The sequence below is a fragment of the Anser anser genome, assembly GCF_964211835.1.
Source record: "Anser anser genome assembly, chromosome: 5".
In the NCBI taxonomy this organism is placed as follows: Eukaryota; Metazoa; Chordata; class Aves; order Anseriformes; family Anatidae; genus Anser; species Anser anser.
The window spans coordinates 33,453,078-33,463,916 of record NC_139725.1 but is presented as its reverse complement, the minus strand read 5'-3'; the positions used below and the strand labels follow the sequence as shown (position 1 = coordinate 33,463,916).

Genomic DNA, 10,839 nt, shown 5'->3' with positions numbered 1-10,839 from the left:
TATTTGAATTATGGATTAATTCTCAGACCTTCCTTACTGCTATATTTGTTATCTATTTCTCAAGCTCACAAATGCATAAAGCAGAGGTGATAGGCACATAGTTAACAGTGAACCAATTACACATCTTGGAACAGGTACCTGGAGTCCCAGCTTCTTATTCCTGCTAAGTATTAGATGACACTGAAAAGGTTAAAAAAGTGAAGAACCTTTGGCCATCTTAGATTTTTTTGTGTGTGTGTACACTGAGTTACACGAGTTTCAATGACTGTAAATCTGCCCAACGTCAGTCAGATGATGAATTCTGAATGATTTCAGAAACTACTGTTAGCTTAGTGCACGTGAAATCCCCATGTCTGTGGATCACGTCACATATCTAGGCCAGAAGTGTGGTGCCAGTTCTGTTGCCTGTGTCCTCTCATTCAAAGAAGAGGACTAAGGATGGCAGCATAGCTGAGGACCAGGGAAAAGCAACTGGGGCAAATCTGAGGATAGAGTGAAAGTTTGTAGCTGCAGAACTTCTTCACAGAAAGGAGCAAACACATCAGTTACTAACATACACACTCAGCAGGATTTCCAAAGCCAGAAAAAAAGTTGGGCCAAGGGGGGAAAACTTTCCAATAGCATCTTCCAAAAGGAGGTTGTACTGGGATATATCTTGCCATTTTGGGAACAATTCACGAAATATAAGGTAATAAAGGAATCTTTGAAGACTGTGACTTAAACCTAGATAGTCCACTATCTAGGTTTATCAGGGAACTGCAGATATACAAATGCATGTTTTAGATGTAATTCTTGTACTATCTAAGGTGAAGAAATATTGATTTTAGAATCAGTTGTAGTATCTGGGAAAGACATCATGTGCTCTGGGCAAGTTTAATGGGAACTTTGAATGCCTCCAAGAACAACATACACATCCCAAAACTTCATAGTCTATCTGTGAGGAAATGAGAAAACTGTCTGCATAGTAGTCTATCTGTGGGGAAAAGAGTTCCTGGGCATGGGCTGGCAGATCACATTTCTGGAAAGAGGTAATAACAAAGAATTCATGCTGAAGAGGTAACTTTTGAGCCTAACTGATAAAAAGGACTTTTAGATCACCGAATCTGGTGTTAGCGGACACATGTATAACCATTTGTGTCATCAATTTCTGTTCATCATGAGTAGTTTTCTTTTGCCATTACATACATCTAATTCAGGGGCCACTGTAGATAGTGGAAAGATTCCCACTGGTTTTGATAGGCTTTGGATTTAGATATTTGTCTCTAAGCTTAGACAGTACCTAAGAAAGTGCAGCCAGAATGTTGTTTAGGGCTTGTAGTTGCTTCCATAAATAACGGAAAATTATCTGAAATCCTGGCAGACAGAAAGAAATCCAGGCTGCAGAAAAATAAGAGAGGGAGCACACAACTCTTGCCTAGTAGCTCCCCTCTTAAAATAAGCAGAAGAAAACCGATGAAGAATTTAAATACCAGGAGCTTAAAGAAAAGTTCCTGTGGGCTTTGTATTTATTTGTGCATTTTGGAGTCGTTTTTCTTTTCAGAGTTCTTTACATTTGTTTTGAGATTCTTTCTAACTTGGTTTATTGGTTCTTCCCAGTCCTGACTGGATTTCATTGCTGGATCCTGGGATTTCTGTCTTTCATCACCAGTTCAGCCAAACCCCAAGCCACCCACTGAATCTCATCTGCAAAGTCTCTGCCCACATGTGCTTGTGCAGCCCTCACCCCAGGACAGGCATCTTCCCCCTGCTGCCCCACTAAGATGTACAACAGCTCATCTTTTTCCAGCTGGAAGGTGGCTGAGATGAAGACCCCGTGGGACCTCTTATTGTGGTTTTTGGCTCCCTTCCCTCCAGCTGCTCCATAGGCAGAAATCCTGAAAGAAATGGGTGTAGTTAAAGAGACAAATCTTACACTTCTCATCCCCCAAAGCATCTCCATCTGTGAGCTCTCCCCAGCCTGCACTCCCAAACAGGCATTGCTCCAGAGCAGGCTCCCCCTGCAGCATCTCATGGCCATCCTTTTTTTTGATACTCACACAGCCGAGGCTGCTCAAGAGGATTGATCAACTCTAAGCCAGAGCACTGGAGACAGATTTCAGAAGCAAACAGCACGAGCTGGCATGGCCAAATCAAAAATACCAAGGCTTTGGGACTGAAATGATGGTAGCACTTCTATTTTTTTTTGATTGCATGCCCACAGTCACCCCTGTTCTTATCTCCCTTAAGTCACTGTTTCAACAGTAGCTCAGACACAGATCCTTTCAGCTAGCTATTTCTTTTCTATGTTGCTGTTCTCTTCACCCACTCAATAAAGATGGTCCCCCACTTATGCTTGCTGAAACTCCACAGCCAGAAAGTAGATAAATGGCTACCTCTTCAGCACGGATACATACCTGTATCGGTTTGTGGCTGGCACTCTCCACACTTGCACTCCTCGAAGCCTGCCCTCTTTCTCCACTGTCACCGACACATTGCTGTTCTTATAGGCATTGTCACACTGAGCTTGAGTTGGCCCATGTGGACCACTAGCACCACATGTTGTGAACCACCAGAGAACAACAGACGTGTCCCCTGTAACCAGAACAGCCAGAGTTAGGGCAGGTATGAGCTTCCCAGTATTTCTCAGGCATGTGCAATAACTCACAGAACTCTGTAACTAAAGGCCAAGTGCCATCCAAATGAGCAACTGTTCCTGTTGATATATTTCCTTTGTGATTCTTTGATAACAAATTTCACATCATTGTTATTCACAAAGGACATTAATGATTTTTACATAAAAACTAGATGATTGTGAGAAAGATCATGTTGCAGCACTATTGGCTACGTACATGGCTTTAAAACTGAATGGGTCAATTTGATCACATGCTTGTGATGGTAATTATACGCAAAGAGATACTTAAATTTACATTTGTAATGCTGAGGACTTGAAAGACGGTACATGCTAAAGATATATTTAACTGTTCAATTTTAATGCAGTTCCCTCATAATACAATTCACTATAATACTGTCCTTAATTATATGATCACAGAATGCTTTTACCACATTATCCTAGCTTTTTTCTAGTCACAGCACGAATAGCGCTCTGTTTATGGTCACTGCTTTTTTTCTCTCACCTTATTTCCTGCAAAATATTTAATAAATCGTGGACTGCAGATAAATGCATCACTGTGGGGTTGGGAGGGGATTCTGAGGGGGTTTATCCAAGTGCCTCACAGACATTACCAAATTTTTCTTTTCAACGCCCATATGAAACAAGGATGTATTATGCAATTTTCCAGGTGAGAACTGAAGTATATACACAGAAATAAAAGTCGAAAACATCTGCCATTGCAACTAGTGACCATTGATGAAAGGTAGTAAAAGTTTTTAAAACTGTATGATATGCTGCACACACAAGGGTCAGAATCAAGTGCCCCAGGATTTACCAGCACAGAACTGTTTAAAAGCTGAATGATTAAAAGAGCAGTAAAAATCACAAGCCTTTTAAAAACAAAAGTCTAATCTTATTTAAAGGAAAAGGCAAGCAAAACTATCCTCAACAGATGTCACCCTGCCAACACACAGATGGATCAGTGGGGTAAGAATGTTAGCTACACTAAAGAAATCTCTGCCATGTAAGCTAACTAAGAAACTGACAGCAATATAGATTGTCACATCTCAGGTGAACACAGCTATTTGTTGGCAGCAAAACAACCTCAAAACACAGGAATCTTACGTCTCATTGAAGGTTCTGGGGTGGAATATGCTTTCCTGAATACTTACTGGTTGTGTTCCAAGCTTAATATGTCCTGTCTTGTCACCTCCTCTTGCTTCTTCTTTATGCTTGGCTCCTCAGGCAACCCCAGCCTCCACTCCTCAGGCCCTCCTTCAGACAACTCTAGTCACCCATGCAGCTGTTACCTGTCCTTCAGAGTGGCACTCAACTGCTATCAGTAAACTGGTCCCTAGTATCCCTTGTCCTCCTTGCTTTTCATCCAGTTTCTCTCCTCAGTGGATTTCCATATGTATTTCACCTATTTCCCTCCCTGGATCTTCATCTTTACACCTGTATTATCCCACCCATTAGGTTCAGCTTCATTACTCACTAAGTCCCAGTAGACCTCTGTCTATCCCCACCTTCCTGAACTGGCCTACACCCTTCTCTCCTGGCCTGGCTTTTGTGTGTTTTGAATTTGAGTCATGTAGCTTCTGCTTCTTCTTAAAGCTTTTTTACCTAAAGATTCTGGTTTTCCTTAAAAACATTCTGTTCTTTAAGGACTGCTGAGTTGCACTTCAGGAAAGCGCTGTCCTGGAGCAAGCAGAGACTACCTGACATGGTCTCTACAACTTTGGGAAGGATTATACTTCATTGCTCTGTTGCTATAGGTCAGGCAGACCACACTCAGGCAGATCACATACAGGAGATGCAAAGGGACCCACCTCTTACAGCCAAGAGACAATTTTTCAGTACAGAATCATCTACCTGGGAGGGAAGGCTCTTCCAGGGGGTTCAGAAGATGCTCATCAGGGATACTAATCTCCCGTGGGTACTGTCGCTTCCCACTGAAATGATTTGTTTGTCTTCCTGTAATAGTTTGTAGAATGGATGAGAGAGACAGAAGGATGGTAGGAAAGAGAGAGAGAAAATTTAAAGACCACATGAACAAATGAAGTGCAACCATTTGGTTAAAATAAGTAAATAATACCTTTGACAGAAAACACCCAGCATTTTTCTCCATTCTTTTGGGCCTGTATCTTGTCTTAGCTACTTCTATCTGTGCTGAAAGCAGCGGGACTTAACATGAACACAAACTCCCCGTGTTATCCTATGGAGGCTTACCTGCAAAATAAGCTTCTTGGCCAGCAAACTGCACTGTCTGCGATTACAAGAGACTTTGGGAAAACATGGTGTGGGAGAACAGATAACACGTACTGATGCTGTGCTGGTCAAAGGAGCAAATGACAATTGTGGACAGCCAAATGAGTGCAGGTGTAAAGGACAGTGATATCAAAAAAAAAGTCATTTTCAGTTCTTAACAGTGTCATAGTAGGTAAACCAGCCTAATGGGTCACTCTTCTCTAACCAAACAACTTTGAAACTCCCAACCTTGCATATAGAATAAAATACTAAATAAAATGACGTCTCACTAAAAGACATAGTTAAGAAACAGCAGTATATCAGTGACAGGAGCCATAAATCTTTGGATGAACCTTTTTGAAAAACACAGAGCAAAATGTAGCTTTTATGAGCAGTGAAACAGACCTTCAAAAATCAGCTCTATCTCAGAGAGGAGGGACTTCAAAGTAGCTGCTGAACCAAAGCATCTGAATGCGTTGAGAACATCATGTATAACCAAATAGAATAGGAAAAAGTAATAACCGAACACTTGCTTTATACTCTGCAGGCATCTTGTTTCCAAAGTTAAATTACCCATTTTTAGGCAGATCTATTTTGTGATTAGAAAATCGCGATAAGAAAAAGGAGAGACTTCATTCAATTTTATGAGGCCTCAGTTAATTTAATATTGAATATTTTTCATTAGTTGAAAAACATTACAAATATTTCAATTTGTTCCAGTTGTGAGAATCTAACAGCTGTTTGATGCTCTATTCAAAAGAGACTCAGTTCCAGCTGGACAATTATCTCTGCTGCAAAGACACTACTCTAAATAGCAATAATTAACACCCTTGTTAGCTGTGTCAGAAAGGCCAAATAACTAATTGAAGCATGGTGACCTTGCTGTGTTTGTACTCCTGAGAATATTTCCCCCAGGTCTGACTGAATGCACATTGATGGATGGAAGTAAAAGGGAGCTTTGTACTGACACACTCTGTTCATACTGAGATAGAGAACTTCAATGGATGGAGTTGTCAAGCAAGTGAAAAATGAAATTAACCCAAAACAAATGATCTGGATCAAAGGCAAGAAGGAAAACCAAATGAAAAAGACAATGCATAGCCAGAAAAGATGCTTGGTCTCCCAAGGCCTGAACTGAATTATGAATCCCATAGGTCAAAACAGTTTTAGTTAGAGACATACAAGAAGTCTGGTTATGTTTGCCAGAGTGATGGAATGTAAATCAGTCCCCGAAATACAGACCCGGTCTGTGTCTGCATGGATTTTTTTTGCAGCATCCCAACTGAGTATCCTAAGGCAATGCTTTTTTTCCAAACAAACAATCTTTCCTCCTTTTCCAAACAGTCTCAAATCCTCACATGCTGGAAGAAAGCTTCTGTCTCCTCTGTTTTCAGTACACAAGCTGCTTGACAGGCTGAGCATCAGCCTGTCCACAAGAGCTGTTAACTCTTACGAGCATGATCCTTTATGCGCTGCCAGACATGAATTTGTAAGGTGGCATTTTCTACAAATATGGTGTAGGCCTAGAATACAGAAGCTGGTGCTCTAGTCTGTTTTAGCTTCTATTTGCTCCTCTAACAGCCAAATTATTGACCATAGGCGAACAGAAAAGAACAAGAATTCTTTATGTTAAGGTGTGCTTATATCAGAAAAATAGGAAGAACACACAACTCCATTACTCCAGTACTTATGCTGTTGACTCACAAACCACAGAGGGACAGAAGAAGTGTACAGGAGAAGGGGAATCTTCTGCAGGCACAGAGCTAAAGCAAGTAGTTCTTCTCTGTCTCTGGGATTGTAATGAGAAAAAAAAAGATAAAAAAACAAAAAACAAAGATGGAGTGGTTTCGGGGCAGGAATTAATCAGAGGTGCCTTGCAGTATCCTCAAATTGTGCATGATCTCTTCAGAGATCCCACCTTACAGATGCAGGTGGAGTAATCCTGGAAGTCTCTCCAGCTCGTCCTGGAGTGGAAAAGAGAATGAGGTAGCTCAACCAGCCTCCCCGTTCCCCAGCCTTTTGGCTGATCCAACTGTATTTCTAGTCAACACCTTACTGAATCAGTCAAATGAGGTAGTGCTGAGTACCTTGAACCACCCACCTCCATTCACCTCAAGCAATGAGACAGGCAGGCCAAAAAGGACAGGTTTGCTGGGTTGGGGATTCCGAAGTAAAAATCTAGAGGTATGCCATACAAAGCTCTCTTTGGACAGTCCTGTCATGTAAAAAACAGCCTTCTTTGAAAGAGTAAATGATGTGCAGAATGAAATGTAACCCCTAGGCCAAGGCAATAGAGTGCACTTTGACAGACCACAGACCTGTGATCTTAATTGGAACAATACCATGCTCAGGGCACTAAAATGTAACAGTAAAAGCAGTGACCACATAAGCACTGGGGAGGACAGCAATCATGCAGATGCATTCTATTCACTATGCCAGCCCACATTTTCATGTTTAGACTGTCTTCTTTAGAACCCCATATTTAGCCCTGGCTAATTAAAAAGATAAAATATCTTTCTGCCTGTTCCCTAAAAGTTCTCACAACATATCAGATTCATGTCACCCGGTCTGTCACACTGTCTTACACAGGGTGATTTTATTAATCAGAAGATGGTTTCATTTTGCCTTTCTCACAGGGAAAGCATCTGTCCCCACCGAGTGCCTGCCATCCAAAAAATGAGATGTTTGGTTTTTTGTCCTTACTGGTATTTCTTGAGCTGCCCTCACTACTGTGTGCTTTTTTCCCTCCTAAGTGTTACCAATAATTTCCTCTTGGTGTTGAGGGATATAGAAGACCTCACCTTCTTTCCTGGCTTGCATGCATACAAGCAAGGCTTTCAAGGTCTGCACTAGGTCTTGAAGAACAATTGAACTACAGGATTGAAATAGATGAAGAAATTAATATTTACATGCTAGCAAACGGCATATTCTTCCTTCCTGCCATATGTCCTTCCTGTTGCCCTCATGCAAAGAATTCACTGCTTGGATCTTAATTGGCTCCATCTCTGACATCTGAAACCTCTCCTTGCTAGGGAGAAATAATTTCATTACTTAAAGCACAGCAGAGCTGCTGGGCTTCTCCACAACCTAACTGAATTAAAGTCATGAGAAGACAAATGCGAGGGAGTTGCTTTTAGAGGCGAGAAAACATCGATTTGCAAAGAGGATTCAAGGAACAATGGGAAATACAAGGCTTCCGAGAAACATTTCCTTCATGATGTCTGTCTTCTGCATGAGTCACATAACTCTGGGTCACACCTTCAGATAGGGTAAGTGGCTGCTACTCCTGGACATTGGTGTGATTTATAGCATTTGAAATTGAGGAGTAACTGGGGTGTGGGGGTGGGGGTGTTGTCTAATGGACAAGCTCTGATAAAACTATCGCAGTAGCATTTATGTCCCACCTCTTTGTCAAATATTACGTCCCTATGCCAGAGACAGCAAAATCTCTGCAGGTACACTGCTGCCTATATTTGCTCTTAGGAGAGCAGTAAACTACAGCATCTGGATGCATGGCAGCTGGCGCAAGAGCATCTGGAATCACTCTATTCAGTTTCCTCAAAAGATTTCCACAGATTTCAAAACAAAGTGTTAGTGTGGAGGTCCCAAAGTGTTTGGGAGCCAGGGGTGTTAAGTAGCTGGAGTGGACAGATGACTTTAGCCTAAAGGAGCATCTCTTTCGCTTAATTTCAAATGAAAATGTGCATGCTCAGCATTTTATACAAGTGTGTCCTCAGTCCCCACAGAACAAAGGGACAGAGTAGATGACACCAAATCGGATGAAGGTGGGAGGTTAAAGGGGCTTTTGATAATGAAGAACTTTTAACACATGTCAGTTTTAACATAAGCCTTCCCACATGGTACATTAGGCTACAGCCAGTCTCTTCAGGGATATGTTGCTACCCTCGCTGCTGACATAATGGATGTGGTGACATGTGAAGGGTAGCACAGGACATTTTGTCTGCAACAGAAGTCACAATTTAAGTGTTTCATATTCTTTTGTTATTTTACTAAAGAGCATATGGGTCTGTTATCCATGGACAAAAAGAGGGCAGTTTCTAGTATTTCCAGGTGGTTCAAGTATCCAACCTCGCTCCACTTGTCTGCTAAGAAAATTCAGCTCTTTTGCTAACATGCTTTGGAGATGAGCACTGGCTCCATCTTCAGTGGAATACATTGTGATCAGTCACATTAGCAGTAATGAAACAAAGGAAAGCATCTATTACATATATCTGGCAGTAACTTTTGATGCACCTCCTTGCAGGGTAAAATAAACTTGTTGCAACAACCTGAACTTTACTGTCAGAAAGACACTTTATTCCTCCATTTTCCTCCTTTTGTCTCCTAAAATATAGTGGCTTTCCCATTTGTTTTCAACAAATTAACTTGTGCTATCAATTGTCAGGGTGTGTGGGTCATAGAGGACTGCTGAAGAACAAGGTGATGTAATTCTTCCACTTAAGGCTCAGGCATAAGTCAAGTGTTTATTGCCAAGACACACAGGCAGGTCTCTACTATGTGATATAGGATATCCCAGATTAGAGAAAAGAAAGAACACTAGGGGATGAACACACTGTAAAATCGCCTCTACTTTCAATCTTCAGTAGATCTGATATAAGATGTCATTCTACTGTAAACACTAACGCAAATGAACCATGTGCACTCTGTGGGGGAAACAGAACAAATGTCTCCTGGATCAGTGGCATGCTGATTACACTATCCAAATTCTATAAGGGATTCTGTAACGTGTGACTTACCGTCATTGAAGCAGTCCAGTCCAAATGTAATATTGTCAATAGCTATGTCAGCTTGGGAATTCCAGCCCCAGGTTGCCAGGAGTTGCAGCTTAAACCTTTTCAGTAAGACAGAAGTTTTAGAGAAGACAGAAGAGTTTTTTTTTAATATATATATATATATATACACACACACACATATATATAATGTTCCCTTATCAACCAATCGTGATAATCACAGTTTAGAGTGTTTCCTTCAGACAAGACCCATTGAGCAGCCAAAAGGCTTGCTAGAAATCTTATCCACATACCAACAGTTAGTAAGGACCAACCAACATTCATATAATGCCACACTTCATGTGGAACAAATATGAGAACCCTACTTCTGCTGTCTGCACATACATGTAGAAACACAAGCTACCGTCCCTCACAAATATTTATAAATGTACAACCATTCTTATTCAACCATGGTAACGGAATTTGGCACATGCAAAAGGAAATGGAAAAAAAAATCTCCTTCTTACTGTCCCCAAACAGACTGTCAAAATAAAAACTGAACAGAACAACAATATCCAAATAGATAGAGATCTTGAACAATGATAGAGGCTTGAACAATGTAACTCAGCATAATGACAAGGTGACAAATTTATTTCAGCTGAAGGTCAAGCCATTATAAATTTCAGCCATAACTCACTGAAGTGTTTGCATTCTGGGCTAGGTCACTTTTCCCACCATGACCAGGTGTTAGCTACTTATCTAGGAGGTCTGTCAAGCCCCATGTGCATTGCCACATTCTGAATTCAGAAGGAGGAAAGAAAATGGGCTGAAGGACCTCCTCCTAGCAGGTAGGACTAAATTGTTTTTCATTAAACTTCAGAAATAAACAGGTGTCTGATGTCCAGTCTGTTTACAGCTTATTAAAAGCATATGGAGCAGACCTCTACTGCTGTCACTGCCGAAGCTCAATCGTGATTTATGAGAGATCAAGCGTTGACCTGCCTAACACTTTAATCTTGCAGCCTAGGTACACCCTTGTTCCAAATTAGTGGCAATAGAGCATGCATGCATATTCCACCCACCAGCCAAATGTTGGTCCATGTCGCAGAATCACAGAACGGTTGAGGTTGGCATCTACCTGTGGAGGCCATCTGGTCTAACCGCCCTGCTCAAGCAGGGCCACCTGGAGCTGGTTGCCCAGGACCATGCCCAGATGAATTCCGAAGATCTCCAAAGAGGAAGGCTCCACAGCCTCTCTGGGAAACCTGTGCC

At 41.4% G+C, this 10,839-nt stretch overlaps 1 protein-coding gene across 1 annotated transcript in view; it reads right to left on the bottom strand.

Annotated features, from left to right (window-relative positions):
• LTK (leukocyte receptor tyrosine kinase) overlaps window positions 1–10,839 on the bottom strand; it is a 96,286-nt gene that overhangs the window by 23,455 nt on the left and 61,992 nt on the right. Inside the window, exons 10-14 of the mRNA XM_083840266.1 lie at window positions 9,595–9,689; window positions 4,463–4,564; window positions 2,394–2,571; window positions 1,617–1,874; window positions 1,280–1,377 (exon numbers count right to left, since the gene is read on the bottom strand). Coding sequence (XP_083696392.1) covers window positions 1,280–1,377; window positions 1,617–1,874; window positions 2,394–2,571; window positions 4,463–4,564; window positions 9,595–9,689 — 731 coding nt within the window. The remainder of the gene's footprint in view (window positions 1–1,279; window positions 1,378–1,616; window positions 1,875–2,393; window positions 2,572–4,462; window positions 4,565–9,594; window positions 9,690–10,839) is intronic.